The sequence below is a fragment of the Rissa tridactyla genome, chromosome 6 (assembly GCF_028500815.1).
Source record: "Rissa tridactyla isolate bRisTri1 chromosome 6, bRisTri1.patW.cur.20221130, whole genome shotgun sequence".
Taxonomy (NCBI): Eukaryota; Metazoa; Chordata; class Aves; order Charadriiformes; family Laridae; genus Rissa; species Rissa tridactyla.
In genome coordinates, this window is record NC_071471.1 from 40,895,428 (window position 1) to 40,913,402 (window position 17,975).

The 17,975-nt window shown below is 36.8% G+C and overlaps 1 protein-coding gene across 2 annotated transcripts in view; it reads right to left on the bottom strand.

The window, feature by feature from the left end:
• Positions 1-643: 643 nt before the first annotated feature.
• Positions 644-17,975, bottom strand: part of BICC1 (BicC family RNA binding protein 1) — a 113,626-nt gene continuing 96,294 nt past the window's right edge. For both annotated transcript variants that reach the window (XM_054205597.1, XM_054205599.1), the window contains exons 12-21: positions 17,527-17,723; positions 17,085-17,226; positions 15,823-15,979; positions 14,357-14,522; positions 12,941-12,980; positions 12,106-12,260; positions 9,605-9,758; positions 7,472-7,632; positions 5,120-5,219; positions 644-3,523 (exon numbers count right to left, since the gene is read on the bottom strand). In XM_054205597.1, coding sequence (XP_054061572.1) covers positions 3,393-3,523; positions 5,120-5,219; positions 7,472-7,632; positions 9,605-9,758; positions 12,106-12,260; positions 12,941-12,980; positions 14,357-14,522; positions 15,823-15,979; positions 17,085-17,226; positions 17,527-17,723 — 1,403 coding nt within the window. In that variant the 3' untranslated portion in view covers positions 644-3,392. The remainder of the gene's footprint in view (positions 3,524-5,119; positions 5,220-7,471; positions 7,633-9,604; positions 9,759-12,105; positions 12,261-12,940; positions 12,981-14,356; positions 14,523-15,822; positions 15,980-17,084; positions 17,227-17,526; positions 17,724-17,975) is intronic.

Below are 17,975 nucleotides of genomic sequence, written 5' to 3' on the forward strand. Positions count from 1 at the left end.
GAGACCCGTGCATATGAAATAGTTAACAAAAGAAACACATTAGGCTGGAATAATGAAGCGGCTGAATGCACTGAGTGAGGTAAGTAATATTAAACTTGTATCATTACGTGTAAGAAAACAGACAAGCCTGATGTAACATTATGTACATATTACCTCAGTGTGAAAGCTATGTCTCTCACTAGATTCTGACTGGTTGCATGGCCAGCATTCCAAATAAAGAATCCCAGTTTTTTTCCACTTTTACACTAGAAGTGATAGTATAATGACCATCATGAAAAAGTACATGCAACTGTCCTGCTAACCACACCAAAACATACAGAGTCATTAAAACGGGAAGACCAAAGAAAAAAATAAAACTCACGTAAGCCAAACCGTTAAAAACGGCTATGAATTAAACCTGAGATAATTTAACTCCTGTCATATTCATTTTTAAGGAGAGGTATCTCAAAAAAAGCATTCTCATTTAAAAGCCAGACAAACACACTGTATGTGATATAAAAAGAATAGTAAAACACACGGAGCATTAGCATGTGAAAGAAACATGTTGCCATTATGTCAGATATACTGCTTTTTATATTTTATTAACAAGCAAGCATCCCTGGAACTGGGTCTATATAAAAAATATTTCATTAACCAATAAGAATACAAGGGAGTTATATAAATTTATTTTATGCAACATTGATTAGTTTTGAAAATTCCCATTTTTAATGTTTTAATTTCATCTTTTATTTAAAAAAAAAAATCACTAAAAGGACACAACCCGCAAAAATACAATCTGTATCTGCTCTATATTTACAGATAACTGGTCACTATTAAGGCACAGATTTAAAACTAACATTTTTATGTAGCAAGTCAAATATTTGTGCATAATATAACACTAACAATACGGTACACTGTACTGTCATATTCCCTTTGTGGAATCAAAATAAGTGAGAAATTTTTTTCTTCCAGTGTGTTCTTTTTTTGTGTGAAGCCCTATTGAAATGTTAATGGGAAATTCTTCACTTTGGTGTAGATGATATAAGCACTGCTCAGCAAAAGACCACATCAACTTAATACTGTAATAAAATCAGTTTCTGAGTATAGTACTGTCTAGATACATACTATGTACTTACAAAACACAAAAAAATAAATCTAAGAGTGTAAAGGGTTTTTGATGCTTTTAAGTTTAGGCAAAATAAGCAAGAAGGGGTTGCAGAAAATTCTGTACAAAGTGTTCCTGAACATTTATTTAATTAAAAATATTTTATGAAATTAACATGACTGAATACAATTTGATTTGCAAACACTGGTCTTGCAAATGCAAACATTTAAATGACAGCTTATCTGTAAGCACGTAAGTAGTCCGTGTGAATGGAACTGCCTACATGCTTAGAAGTAAGGACAAGTGTAAGTAGCTTTAGAATGAGAAGTTGTGGATTCCACGAGGGTTTCCATGAAGTTGCTCTTGCCCATGTAACACACGTACACAGCAATATCTCATAGTTATGTGGATATCGACTTCTGGCATTTGAGCACAGTAACTTTGACGTGAACAACTGTGTGCATTCAAGATGCGGTTTTATCCATTCAGATCTCTAGTACAATTTTAAAACCAGAGGAAGCATCTATGGGGGAAGTCACCCAGCTATACACCATTAAGTAGATATGGCTGAAATGAGTACTGAGCAGTTATTTTTTGCTAACCACAAGACTTTGTATTATTGCTTGATCATCTATGCCCTCAAGAAATAGATTCTTTAAATTCCCTTTGTGTGTGCAAATTTCTCTATACATCATTTTGTATTCTCACCTTAAAAGAATTATCCATGGAAAGTGTCAAAACTATCTCTCACCCATTTTTGCATAAAAACCAACTACTGTAAATGTTATTCTAATGCCTTCTTTTAAGAGCACTTGACAGTGGTTTATGTCCATCTCAAAAGGCTTGTACACTGAACATAAATAATACATTACAGTAGAGGTAATTCACAATATTTCTTATGGGAATGCTTTTCAACAAATTAATGCTTGGAAACTTCATATTGCATTGCAGAAAGAGGCACTTTATGAATTCCTTCATTACCAGAACCCTTCATAAACCCATAACAAGACATCTGTAAAGACAGAGGAACAATATTGCCAAATTATTTGGACTTTCACAGTATAAGAATGCAATAGTTAGCTCTAGCCACTTATAATATGGACTCTTTCTGTTGAACATAACTTGTTTCAGAAATAGTTCATCTCCAGAGTTTTAAACACTTCTGCAGCTGACAATTACAAATCTAGATTGAACAAAACAGATGCTATTACACCTATTTTAAGTAGGTCACTTAATTGCTGCATGCATAGTCATGTAAGTAATATGCGTCATTTATTAAATGGCAACAGTGCTGTCTTGTCAAATTAGATTAGTTGTCTGTTTAATCAAACTGACAGCCCAGAGCTCTAGTTTGATGAATGCCTTTCATTCTCTACCATAAATCTGCAGTAGATTGGTTTAATCTGTTACGTATTGTAGGTGTATAGAATCTAAAAATAAAAGTCTGATATAAATAAGTGTCCTTTAGTGGCAGGGTACTAAAAATAGCCCTTTGCTTTGTGACAACCATTAAAAACAGTTTTAGCGTAACAGGCAGCAGTTAAATATGATCACTGCAAAGGGTTAATATTGCAAGGTCCATTTTGGTCTTTCATTGCATCTGTTACAGTGAGTGAATATTATTGCAAGCAGCATGAGACTGCTTCATAAGAGTGTAGTAGGACTGGTCCACTAACAAGTGGCTTGATTTTGGAACAATCTTTTCAGATAACTACCGGGGAGACAGAGAGAGGGGGGAATCTGCATAAGAACCAGTTTCTAGTACCATTATAGTGAGATGTGACTTAATGCAGAAACACCTGGAAAAAATTTGATTAGTGCCAATACAAAAATTGATATGGAAATGAAAGACAGAAATAAGTTTCCACAGGACAAGAAATCAGAACATGTAAAGTGCAGAAAGACCTCAATAATTATTTTAAGCAGTACCAGAAAAATCCATCTTGATAAAACCAAAATCTATGCTCTCTGGCATCCCAGCTCTTCATTTTTCCTTCATTCAACAAAGTAAAAATTCAGTGCATACATTATAGTTATAGGTAATAAAATACTAAACAAAGAACCCTATATTATTATTATTATTGCAAGTTCTGTCCAATCTACACGAGTAAAACGTAACCCACATTTGGTGTTTTGAAAGACAATGGACAAAATGTGTGGTTTTTTTTTGGCACAGTATCGTGCAGACAAAATGCTTTGGTCCTTGACACCCAAACTCCCAAAGTGCAGAGGGTGGTGTGCAGTGAAGGCTGTCCACAGGATTGCCATGTCCATCTTTACAGCTGACTTTTTGAGCCTCAACTTACTGCTACCAGCGACCGCTGACACTAGCAATGTCCGAATGATACTGACGCGGCAGTCTTCCACTGGCTCCACCTTCCAGGAATGAGGCACGTATGTTTGATGGGTCAAAGAGCTTTCTTCGGTTTTTATTCAGTTCTGTAAAGGTCACACACAAAAAAACCATGTCTCATCAGAAATTAATTTTAATATTTTGACCTAAAACAAAAGCAAAAATTCTATTTAAGCAACCTAAATATTTTAGATGGAACAGTATGAACTGAAAATGTGTGTGAGGTACTCATTCAATTTAATGGTTCAACAGGATAGTAAGAGTGCCAGCTTAGAACTCAGAGAAGCTGCTTGGGATGCAGGCATCTATTTGGTGCAGTTCTTAAATGGCACTGCTACAGTGTGCAGTAGATAATATTTTGCAATATTGATTTAGATCAAATTGACATAGCTGAAACACTTAAAAGAGGTTTTGTTATAATACTCAAAGGCTGCAATCTTCCTGAAGGTACAGGCACACAAGATGTACAGCTGCCGCACAACCATGCAACGTAAACTGAGATGACAGAAAAGCTTATTGGCAACTCGATCATTTCTCAAGGCACAATTCTTAATTTTAAACACAACATCAAAGCAATATTTTAATAAGGACTTAAAAAACAAAAAACAAAACAGATGCTCACCTCTCATTCAAACATGCACCCTAAGCTTATATTAGCAAATGTTTATCCAAAATGTTTTTCCCTTCCCCACTTTTCTATTCTTGTAAACAAACTCCATGATAGATACAAATCACTGAAAGATTACATAGATTTTCATGACTGCTATTGAACTAAGTACATTGCATTTTCACCCTCTTTATGCCACCATTTTAAATTCAGAAAAAACATTCACTAATGGCATCAGTAGAAGAGATGCAACTGGGAGAAAAGTGACCTAGTGTTACAATGAAACACCTGGAGGAAACTATTCCTCTGATACAGATTCATTGCCTAGACAGTGCAATATGTAATGTCATGCTATTTATTACAATTAGAAAAAATCTAGTTAGGCATTACATACTACAACACATTGTAAGAAATGGTATTTGTCCTTCATCTTTCTGCATGTAGGGTACAAGATGACCTATTAAAGTGGGTTCGAAAAATTCCAACTAAGAGTTACGTGTTTCTTTTCAAACTTACACTGTTTCCAGAAACAACTGGCCTTGGAAAAAAAACACAAACCACCAAACCCAAAAAAACCCACCAAACAAAAACCACCCCAAATAAAAAAACCAAAACAAAGCGCCCCCCAACACCAGGCAGTTTTTCCCAATAGGATGACTACTCTGCTAATCAATAAAGTGGAGGACAGGGAAGCAAAAGCCTGAAAATGTCAGTTCCAACCAGTAAGTAGGGTTGTTCAGACTCCACAGAGCCTGTAATCCCAGAATTTCTGGGACCCAGAGTTTTGGGGCATAAAACAAAGTTCACAGTCTGCTGTGAAACAAACTTTCTACCAAACTCCAACTTTACAAGTGGACACAGGACTATGCAACTGAAATCTTATTCAGTAGCATGAAAGCTCTATAAAGCCTGGGTTTAAGTGCCTTCTGATGACAGGCGAGCCAATATGACCTCTGTGGACTAGATCCTTAATTTTCAGTCTTTCCAAGATCCTTTGTCAACTATAAATACAACACTCAAGTGAGAATACAAACAATACTTAAAAAATCAACAAATGATAATCTGTGTTATTTACCTGAGATTGCAAGCAGCATTTTTCTTCTGGCACCAAAAGTGGTAATTCCTAACTCTTTCAAGTCTTGATCAGTAAGAGTAAGGAATGTCTGCAGATCAATCTAGAGAAAAAAGAAATAGGAAAATTATGCAAAACAAGTCCCTTCCCAAAAGTATTAAGCCATGAATGGGATTAAGAATAGCTTCACAATATTTTTTTTTCCTACTGCATTTTACAGTTACTCTGCCAACCTACTCTTTGCATGTAAACAGCAATCGTTGCTTTCCAATGGCTTCTTCACACAGTTGCCCAATTTGCTACTCCGCATGTCTGACAGATATGGAGAAACTAAAAAGCGAGCAGTTTGAGAAAAGCACAGAAGATCAATTCACCTTATTTATTTGTTACTCTTGAGATTGAGTATTTGCCACAATCGCTACAATGTACTTGGGAACAGCCACGTATGTCTGTAGATATGTTTCAGACTATAGTAGGTGAGCAGTGGATGATTGCCCAACTACCGGTGAGGCATTTGAGTTAAAACACTGAGTATTTCATAGCATTCCAATGTGTGCGCAACCATGCACCTTTGTGGGGTTTTTGCTCCCAATGCAATTCACCGCAAGGTAATGGAAAATTTTTTTAGTTTTCACCTGGCCAAACTACCTGGCTCATCTCACACCTAATCAGCAACTCTTGAGGTGATAAAAAACAAAACCAAAACCCACCTGTCAAAAAAAAAAAAGCCATCTTTAGTGTTGGAAACCAACACAGCCACATAGGAGAGTGGCTAAGATAATAGGAAAGGATTAATGACTGGATAATATGAGTATTATGGAACATGCAGGGGAGTACAGAGGAGATAAACCTGAGGAACTATAGACACAATTAATTGAAGCACAGCTGGATTTAGTTGCTGAGATTGAGGACTGGCCTTGACACTTTCAGACTGGTTGCAAGCAAATCCATGGTGGTGTCCATCCCATACCTGCCAGTGCTTTGCAATCCAAAACCAGTTTGTTATCTCAGGTGCAGCCAGTTCCTTAGCACTTTTGTACAACACTGCACAGGAATAAGATTCCCCCACAGCACTTAAGCAGCATGAAAAGAGAGGTAAGAAATGCTGCCAGGAAATGCACCAGATCCAGCTGCCCCCAGACTGAGACAGCAGCAATACACTTCAGAACTCACGATGATTCTGTGAGCCCCTATACGAGACACACAGTGCACAGAAGGAACAAATTTGCCTCATGTCCACCCTTGGAGTAGTGTAGTATGCACTTCCATGTGCCCCTGCTGTGCACGGTTTTCCTCTCATGGAAGCAAATCTGAAGCTAAACATTGGCACACCAGAGCAACCCGTGCAACATGAACGGAAGGTCCTCTTGGAGTTTGTTCTTCATGAACACATCCACGGTTTTCTTAATGACATGGCAAGCTGTGCAAAACCCCAATTTGTGTGGTCCGTTATGAGAAAACATGCAGGTGCAAATCCGAGACCAGCAACTGGTGCAGACCTCACTGCTGATAAAGATGTGAAGCAGACGTATGGGTCCAGAACACAGCAAGGTGCCAAACCCAACTGTGGTCCTTCCCCTCTACCACATGAGGTACTGACACAACCCACACAGACATCTGTTTTGCTCCCTAGTACACATTGTTCCAGCAGTGTGACACACACAACTTCCCACATACAACTACGGTGCATTCACGACAAGCTCAGGGGCTCTATGTCAAAGCCACTAAGTCTTGCAGCTGGGCTCACCGTACTTTTGCGACACAGTTAAATCTGTTGCCAGAATAAACTATCTGCAGATAACCAAGTTTACTCTACCTATATATTATGCTATGGGTAAGAAATGCTACCACTTGGACTAAACTGAGTTTAGTTGGTTTGGAGGTGGAAAGCTCAGAGGGATAACTGACTGTATCTCCCTGTGGGGAGTGGATCAAAGGAAGTCAACTGGCACACAGGGGGAGAGTCGAGAGATGAATATATGTGACCCCAGCATCAGACCTTAATACTGAATGCAGGTTAGATTTCCATAACCCATGCATGAAGTTGACCGAAAGCTATTAAATTCTCATTATCATCCTAGTTTACAAGTAGGAGCCAGGTTTAAACTTTGAGTGAAAAAACCCCAACCTAATTTAATTCTTTGTTAAGTATAAATCAACGGTGTGGGACAGAATAGTACTCACGTCCACGCTGGCTATCTGGAAATTGGAAGATGTATGACACAGCTTTGAAAGAACAGGTCATGAAAAATCCCATTAAAGTGAGACTTCTCAGTGGCTTTGGTCAAGAGACAGAGCAACTACTGCTGGAAAACACGCTACAAACACAAAGGTGTCTTTCAAAGGAATACTAACCTCTTGCTGTTGGAATACATCTGTGTATTTGCCCAAACCAAGTTTGCTGAACAGCTCAGGCAGATCAGATCCTTTAAACAAACTGTTCAAGTTACAGCCGTTGCTCCCGGTCAGCGAGGAAATGCAGTCCATGTAATTGCTGCTGCTGAGATAGTGTTCAGCTGAAAGGGAAGAAGGGCACTTTTTAGTCACATCGCAGATGCACACAGTTTTCTGTCATATCAACATTGTATTCAATTAAGTCATTAAATTAAAATATTAAAATCTTTATTATTCAGAGAAAAAGCCACTCGGTGGTCTGAGAGAATGAACACCATAAAGCAAATTTTTTGTTAATTAAGTTCCAGTGTTTGTTTTCAATAGAAAGAATAAAAACACCTTGTGCGAACTGCCACATGGATATGAGTCAGGAACTCATACAGGGGAAACTGCTGCAAGACTCAGCTGCTTTTCCTCCTCTTAAGCCCTCTCCTCTTTTCTCCAGTGAATATTTCAGGAAACATCATTGCATACAAATGCAACCAGCTCTTTTTGGTCTGAATGGTGAGAAAACCATGATGGAGCTGTTCCTTGTAATGGAACTACCTAGTAGCCACATGATTTGGCTATTATTTTAGCACAATACAGACAAAAAATAAATGCAATAGTTTCGTAAGAGACTAAAAGTGGAAATACACTCCCTATGCAATTTTCAATTACATTCCTAAAAGGTATATCTTTCAAAAAAACTTTCCAGGGTGAGGTTCTTAAAAAAACCTGAGAAAACGGATTTAGCAGTGCAATCCCTTTCCTCTGCATGTGTATACTGATAGTATGTCACCACATAGTTCATAATTATTTTTCCTCATGTTGGGAGCATGGAGGAGCTGGGAGCTCCCAGGGAGTGCATCAGGCAGTTGTGTCAGTGGGGCCATTGTGAGGGATCCCCTCCTTGTTACAGACACAGGGAAGAATAACAGTGAATGCATAAGAGCCAGAGGATACTTTCCCAGATGAGTAAAATTAAGATTGCCGCAGAGACTTACGCTATGGCCTCCACTATAGAATGCCAAGAGGATGTGAAAACCGCCATTTTTCACAACTGGCTATGCTACATTTCTTATTTTCTGGGCACAGACTAGTTAGAAACATTTGGGATTGGATTTACAGAGTTTTCTATCAACCTCAGCTCCATTTTGGAAAAGAGTTTTAAAATAGAGCAAGCCATTCAGTGTTGAAAATATGAACTATAACTTTGACAAATGAAGCAGTAACTAAGTTGACTTGTGGTGCCTCAATTTCTTCACTATCAGAGTAAGATAACACTAAAAATACCCAAACAAATTTATGATCCTACACACTCGGGGCAGATGATGCAAGGTAATGTACTGAAAACTGAATATTAAGAAATACTTCTTACAGGTGCAGTCAGGAAGCTTTATCTTAAAAACAAAGAAGAAATTCAACACTACTATGCAATTGTGTCAATGAAGAAATTTGTATGGACCAGGATTATCTGCCTCCATTTTTCGCTCTTTCAGAAAGGCATATATTAAGTTATTTAAAAAATGAAATTAAGTTTCAAAGAGCTCAACTTAAGTAAAATTTTCATTTTTAAGTTTTAAACCTTGCTTAAAAAGGGATTACAAAACTTACAGCCTGTATCCACAGAAACCAGTGTTTAAAATCATGTTCTAGGTCATGCCAAACATATGGACATTCTTATTTTATTGGCATAAAGAGAATCATGCTTTAAAATTCAAGATCAGATCAGACTTCTCCACCAGCGAGCAAACAGCCCAATAAAGCTGCTGTTGTTGCATCAATAACAGAGCAGAACAATGGTAGTATAGAAATAAGCTTTTATATAGGTCTGTTTTCAGTACACCTTCAGTACAGCAAAGAGCTTTCAGCAAGAATGTCTTGTATTTAAAAGATTTCCTTAAAAGTCTTCCTCGTGGGCCATTATTTGTATATCACGTTACACAATCTTGCATATGCTTTCGCTTTTCAATCTGTAAAGTAAGTCTACTTTACAGGTGCCGGTTATTTAAATCCCTATTGATGACAGGAAACATTTATATGAAAATAAATATTCATTGACATCAATATGTTTTTTTTTTTTAAATAATCTTATCTTATGACATTATTAACCTGATTTATTTTGTTTCCGTTTGGGGCTGCCAATTGAGGAGACAAACTCATGAGCTGCAGGTCCAAGCCCATTACGGTCTCTCCAGTTATCAGATTCACTGCCACTTCCCAGGTGCTCCCGACTGTTGGACCGTGAGAGAGACATCGACGAACCCTGCAAATCAAAAAAAGTAGGTTTGGGCAGAAAACAGAAGTTTCATTTTAACTCCGATGTTTTCTTTGAAGCAGCTCAGTTTAAAATAAAAAAAAAAAAAAAACAATCAGCTTTTAATGCTTGCAAACGTTATTTTGGCAGCTGATCAATAATCAAATAATTGCAAACCAGACAAAACCAGCAGGTGTGCTTAAAACATATGCAGTTTACTGATTTTAAGAGAAGTTATTTAAAGACCATACTTCAAAATAAATTGCTGAGTAGTTCCAAGTTTGTTTCCAAAATGTTCCACAGTATCAAATTCCCGCACGAATTCTAGACAAAGCAGCCTATTGACTATATCCCTTCACAGGGAAGAGAAGAGAAAGAACATCTAGCTGAAGATAAGCTGATAAAGTACACAACACTTGACAACAATATGGTATACAATACAGCAAAAACAACTCTGCAATGGTTTGTGAATTTGCAGATTTTATTTATTTATTTTTAAAATAGATTTTCCTATTCCTGTAAAGTACTAATTATCAACTCTCATCACTGTGGGTCAGAATGTTCTAAAATATGGCAACAGCACTCCCTGAAAGCAGCGGTTAACTATGGAAGTGAGCAGGGATGTACCCAAAAAGATGGACGTTATTGATATTGCACACTTACATGAACTAAAAATTGTGGAACCAAATGAACAATTTAATTCTATATGTGTGCATCAAATTCCAATTGAAAACCAACTTAGGAGGCAGCAATCTTTACTATTCATGAAAACTGACACCACTGAAGGAAAAAAGGCAAGAGCTCCTTGTCATTGGCAAAATCACAAAGGTGTAAGCTATGGTTAGTATGACTCAACAAATGAAGAAAGGCAGAAATTGACTTACAAGTCTTACAGAAAAGCAAGAAGAGACATGGCTTCTATATTACACTACATAATAGCGATGGCTAAGAGTTGTGAAGTAAAAAAAGATGTCACTCAATGTTTTTGGAAAACTGAATGCACAGTAAAATACCACAGTGAAGATGAAATATGTTTGGTAAGCTTATTTTACCCAGACATTAGACTATTAACACCATTATTATGTCTCCTCAAAGACTTCAGCACATGACTCATCAAATGTGCATGTGTACAGAGGAATTGTGGTGGTACTGCCTCTCATACCAATGATGAAGACTGCTAAGTAGAAGAAAGATACAAAGAATCCAAGATTTTTAGCCTCCCCCGATGTTTCCACAAATACCAAACAATGGAAACAGGAGTCCTAACACACTGTCATTTCACTGGAAAGAGCTAAGCCTGTGGTTTGCACATGTGCAGACTCCGAGTGACTAAGATACAGTGTTCTTGGTTAGAATTACATGCCTCCTCAGAGACTTTTAGCAGCAGTTTGGGGGAAAACCCCACCCCAGCTCAACCAGTATAGAAAAGTATGTAAAAACAAAAATTCACAGATTTTGGTTGTAGCTTTGTCTCTCCCCCTAGTTACTACTGCAAGCTCATTATGCCTACCCAAACCCATTACATGTAGGTTAAATGACAAAAAATTCATGTCATGTGGGGAACACCACATGGTTGAATATTTCTTTTGCATTAAAAGATAGGTATATCCTAGAGAAAAGCCGTATGAAATCCTAGTCCTGAAGAAACATAACACTTACAAGTTGACAGAAATAAAGAAAAAGGTGTCTCTGTGGAAGCTGGAAAAGATTACAGCAAGGAAACACACTAAAAAGCAACTTCAGAATTCCTTTGAAAAGAAAGGAACATAAATTCTCTGCAAGATTCCCATGGTGGGACTCTGAAGAGACTTGCTGGACCCTATGGCTGCCTTCTCCCTGGGAAATTTCTGGGCCCAGTGACTAATGCAAATAGAGCAAGATTTTCCAGTGCTACAGCTTTGTCAACAGAAGATAAGATGAGCTGCAGCCATTTCTTCTTTTAATATTCTGCTCCACCATGCAGTGATTCACATTATATAGTTTATGTGTTATATACGTATTGTTTTAATTAGGTTACAAAATTTCTACCACTTGTCTACAACTAATGAGATGTTTGGTCCCATAAGTTGTTTTAAGTTTCTTTAAACAAATATATTTTCAGGAGCAGACTTCTATAAAGCTAGAAGATTTATACAGCAGATACAACTTTGTGTGTTGGGCTCAATGTACTCCATATGCCTTAATATTTACGTAAGAAACATTTTTCACAATAAAAAAATATTTAGAACCCTAAGAGGAAAGCTAAAAATCTTATCTGCAAGACTTCTTTTTACAAAAGTTATAGGCATTTCTCAAGAGAAACAACTGTATCATTCACTAGAATTAAAACTTCAATTACAGTACAGTTTTTTAATACCTCATACGTAGTTGTCATAGATGGCTTGTATGATACATGATTTGCTCTTCTTAGTTCCTTGATAGTTTCTGCAGGCATAGATTTAGAGAATCCCAAACCACTCCACGTATTTGTTGGAGTTCTCACTTCTGTTACTACTGGCTTCTTTAACATAGCTGAAAAAAAACATAGAAAAATCAGTAAATCTCAACCTTAGTAAAGGTACTGAGATGATAACCTTGAAGTCATGTACTCATAGACTTCAGCCCACAAAATGGCAAATTCTAAACACTTCCACTTGCTACACAGCTTGAATCCTACCCTTCCTTAAGGCAATTTACTCTGTCAGAAGATAGTTAAACCCCATAGGGCTGCAAGGAAGCCAAAAGAATCGTATCTGTTTCAAAAAGAAGAGTTTCTGGTTTTCTTTTGGTGTGGGGGTATTTCTAACAGGGGCTTATTTTTAACAGGGTCGAAGATATGACTAAGTCCCTTATCAATTTTATAACATAATCTATCCCTGAAAAAAGGTACAACCTTGCCAATGTGACAAATATCTTAAAATTAATTTGCATCCAAAAAACATCAAGTATTACAGCTGTGAGGTCTCTGAAAACAACACGGATCATTTGCATATGGATATACTCACACAGAGCATATCCCATCTGCATGTTATTTATACTGTATTTTACGCTATGTTGGTATTAAGAAATTTTTGGAACATGAAAAACCAATATAGAAATGTTTCATCAGCAGCTTTGAATTCGATTAAAATCAAATTACAAAATGGAAACTTCAGAAAATTCTTTCAGCCATGTATAACAAACTTTTCAGAAGTCACTGTTTATCCACATACCTTTGGTTGCTAGTAGCTTCTTCTGTTCATAGTCAAATGCCTAAAAATTAAACATGCAGAAGAGAGATTAATTGCCATTCAAACTAAACGTCATTCCAGTACTCAGCTCTTTGTCAAAACAAAGGTTTTGAAAGTGGCCAGTGAATACATCTAGGAGAAACCTGAAGTACTGCACAATAATTTGACAGTAGTCCAGTTAGAGCCTTAGTTACTTAACGCATTCAAACATAGATAACAAAGATTAAATATAGCTATCTGACATCCATTTGAGTGAGGCTGCAGCAGTATTTACAAACTATTTAGGCAGTATTTTTCTTTAAATTTTTTTTAAGGTAACATTATTTCAAACATAGCTTCTCTTCCTTAATCATCTGTTCTTAGCATTTAAAACATTCCGTAACAGTACAAAAATGATAACATGTATCTTCGACAGCAAATCTAGGCACCACAGCTATTTTTAGTAATCTTTGTTCAAGTGTAGTTCTTCTCCAAGCACTCACTCATCTTCTGAAAGGAAAAGAACCGAAGTTTTGAGAGCATATAAGATACTTGCATTTGCACTACCTATGACAATGGAAGATTTGAAGTTTAAATAGTTAATAAGTTACACTTCTTTGTATTACAGATTAGCAAGTCTAAACATACACATAAAACTACAGAAATGCAGTATTTAGCCTGAAATGTTACATTCATTACTTATTACTTTCATAACTAGAGCTCTGATACGGGAAAGGGCCGCAAAACGCTAACCTCTAATCTTGTTCCACTACTCCATGCAGTCTAGTTATGGCTGCACTTACAGATCTATACTGAAAACTACTCTGTTCCTACTGTGTGACTCTTGTCAAAGGGGTCTCTCTCTTTGGGGAGACTTGTACTAACATGGAAGTAGTTTATAGTATAGTAGTAGGCTGTAGTTAACAAGTAGGAGCAGTACAAGAAAAACAGAATGAGGATATGTACAGATCCATGTTTGTAAAGCAAACCCTGTGTAGTTACTCCAGTAAATCCCCCTGTACATGAAACTGAAGCTATAGAAAAAAATTGTGTTGACAATGGTTATGAAAAGTTGTAAAATGTCTTGTGTATATAATTCTCTCAAAGTAACGACAAAAGATTATTTTGCGTTTTAACACACCAATGATGCTTGTGTAGACTAATATAATCGTGCAATTTATTCTGTACTTAAATTTTTCTTATTCAGCAGAAGCATAAGGGCTTTTGTGTCTTCAAGACTTTAAGTTGACAACCCAGTCTTTAGTTGAAAGAGTTAATCACTTTGCTGGGGAATGCTTTTACTGAAATGGTAATGGCAAGTCAGCCTGCTGGTGAAGAGTCACTTTTGCATTCCAGGATAATTTCATTTTGCAATTATCAAATTTTGCAGTAGATTAGGATTCACTGAGGGAAACATACCTGCATATTTACATACGACGGCTGCGGAGCTAGACGTGCTCTCTCAGAGTTCTGCTGGGCAGCTGCTGCTCGCTCTGCTGCCCGTTCACTTCCAGGAGCCTTTTTATCAGCCATGGGGCTTTCAGAAGCGCTTAGCTCTGCATCCGAGAGCAGCCTCTCTGCAGTACTGCAGGAGCAAAGTCAGGATTAACTCTGGTCTTTTTCACAAGCACTGAATATTCAATGCAATTTTGATAATTGAGCTTCACCCTGAGAAGTTTGGCAACAAGATTCAAGAAATGCCAGCACACAAACAGCATTTTGAGCAATATTTCCAAAGTCTCAGCTTTTCTTTACCTGTTTCTCTGTCAGTGAAAGCAAGCGTGTATTGCCGCTTCCTATGTTACCAAGGATGAGGCTGGTTTATAGACTCAGATTTGAGCTGCCTGGTATCTGGAATTATCATGTGCAATCCCTACACATTTAGCCTTGCTCAGGCCAGTTCTAAGAGACTGGTAGGAGTAGGATAAAAAGAGATGCATAACGAGGAATAAAAAAGTTAACATGGGTCCTACTTGCTTTTAAAGCTTCAGTAATTGCAGTCCTGCATGCCAAAGCACATCTTAATGAAGTCAGCCACATGTTATGCCTACTAGAAGAGTATAAACTCTCACTTCAAAGCAAAGTGACTATGTTTCAGATGCTGTAGACTATCTCAGAAAAATGCCCTAAAACTGTGAGCACTATATCCTCAACAAAATAACAAGAGATACAAACAACTGAGTAACATACAAAAAACTCAGTCTGATGAGAGGAATCCTTGGATTTCTAAACTATGAGAGCAGAATTAATGAAATACATATTACAGCTTTCACAGTGTAAATAAATTAGGTAAGAGAAAATATGCATCTCAAAAGAGTGATGATAAACAGTTCCCAAGAGGAAGAGTGAAAACATTACTTAAATTACATTGGACAAAACATTGCGTTAAGCACAAAACCTGTGTTGCCAAAATGTATTATGACTCAAAAGAGCCTTTCCTACTGCTGGCTCTTTAAAAAAATACAACCAAACAAAAAAATCATTGAGACAAGTGTTTGAGAACATGCTGTTATGCCCTGAATATCGTGTTTCTAAGCAGGGAACAGCCTCAAGTACACACAAAAGGAAAAAGGCTGTCAGTTAGGAATTGTTCTCAAAGCAATCAGTAAAAAAAAGGAAAGTGCAGAAATATATATATTTTAGAAATAGGTAATGAAAGTTACTCTGAAGAAAACCGCCGCTCTTTTGTGGGAAAGGCATTTATTTTTTTTTCAAACCAAAGAAAAATAGTTAGGATATACAAAAAGCATTCAAAGTTTGCAATTATCAGACAAACTGGGGGGTATATTAATGCCCAATGTGATTAAAAAAAATCAAGACCAATTTAAATCAGCTCTTTTGCATAGCAAAAGTTCCATTGACCTGTATTAGCACATTTAACTTACTGTAAATGAGAGTTTTTGGTGCCTTGCAGTAATTCGACTGTTTGTCTCTTAGCACAGGCCTGTTTGGAAGAGCTCATCATCTGCTTCAGATCACTGGTATTTGCTGAATGGGATGGACTTCTTGGCATGCCCACTTCTACAAAAGCATCATTGCAACCTACAAGACCAATAGAATAGTTAAACAAAAACTCTCTTATATTCTAGTGAACTTACTGAAAGAGCAGCAAACATAGAACAAAACCTGCTCTTCCTCCTTACAGAATTATTCTGGTCTTCAGGGATAACAACTTGATGAAGTTTAAGAAGTCAGAAATATAAGTTTGAACGCACAAAAAAGGTGTTAGTATTCACATATATAGTAGACACATGTAAGTATTTTCTTTTTGTAAAACATTATTTTGAGTAATATTAAATCTGAAGACTGACAATCAGAAATGACTAGTTTATTTCAAACAAATCTGATCTTATATGTAGTTTTAATAAACCTTGACAGGCACTTAGATAACTTTTGCTGGAATAAAAGGTCCCCAAATTAATGTTCAAATATCTTTAGAATGTGTTTTTACAAATATTTATCACGTTAATTGGGCAATGTACCTTTTATTCAAATCAGCATTTCAAATGACCACCACCCTTAATAAAAGAGCATCTCCTTGTTGACCAGTATTTGCAAGGTAAACAAGGCCTTTACAAGTATTTTCTCAAGTTGGAAGTACAACTGGTTTTCCCTCCCTCCAAGAATGATGGGAACAGTTCATTAGTTCCTTTAGCTCCTAAAAGGCAGCATAACTGAAATGTTGTTACAAAACACGTAAATAAGTTCTGTTTGACAGTGTCATCTAGGTTTGATTTACACATAATTTTCTGCAATAACCTTCTCAAAAGCATTAATTATTTCCTTTCATTAAAAAGCAAAAATACAACATCATTTAAACCACCACAGATTGTTTAAAGCAATGAAATTAAGCTGCTGTAAAATACACTAAAATTTTCATAGGTTATTTCCCTCTGCTCTTCAGGAATAAATCAAATGTTACAAGCGCATTTATGTTGACTTAAGGTCTCTCTACTAACAGTACATCTCAGATACTACAACTTCTATTTACTTTCTTTGACAACAAATCTGGGAGATCCAGCAATGTTTTCCTTCACCATAGCTGCAAAACCAATGCACAGGCAATATATTTACATTTTTGTTTCATGAACTGTACATAGACTGCACAAACGCTACCAGACAAAAGAATAAAATGTCAAAACTTTACCTTCTGCACTATTTGACTTGGCAGCTACTTGTTCTGAGGCACCATGAGCACTTGTTTGCCTTACTGGATCACTGTGGTTTGTGCTCAACACATTTTCTCCTAGCGATGTGGCAGACAGTGCAGCATAGTTGATATTTGAGGTCTGAAATGATTGTCAGAAAAAAATCACTGAAGTGATTGTTATGCTTAAGGAAATATTGAAAGAATTTCCCTTTTGTATCTGCGCAAGAGAACAAGAAATTCATTCCTAATATAGGAGAACAATATGCTTGAATGTTCCATTTTTCTATCTTTAAGTCATATTTTGAAAACACCACAGTTCTATTTCTAAACCTAGAAGCTTTAAGAACTTACTAGTGTAGCTAGTGCTAGTTTTCTCTTTCAGCTCTTCTTAGAAGTTTATTACAAACAGATCTGGCTCTCCAGAGATCATGTCACTTACCTTTACATGACCATTTAAAGAAGGTGCGCCTTTTTTACTCTCCGATTGCATGCCATTGACATGGACTTCAACAGGAGTCAAGCCTGGTGGTGGAGATGGAGTGTTCTGGCTATAACTAGGTACTCCAGACAACAGAATACTAGTTAGAGTTGCTTGAGCAGTAGATGGTATCATTAGGTGTGGAATAGCAGAAAAACCTGGAACAAAATTTGGTCATGTTCTGATAAGTTTCTCATTTAACTTTCTCACGTACTACAGCACTTTATATAAATCTCTGTGTGGCTTTGATACATCACTAAACAAGTTTCCATTGGAATTGCATGCGAAAAACGTAACACTTTATCTAACCATTACTTTGTAAGTTAACAGTTTCCTATATAAAACAGATCAAAACATTGCATGTGACAGCAGTGTCATAAGTTTACATTAAATTGCAACTTCAAATTTGG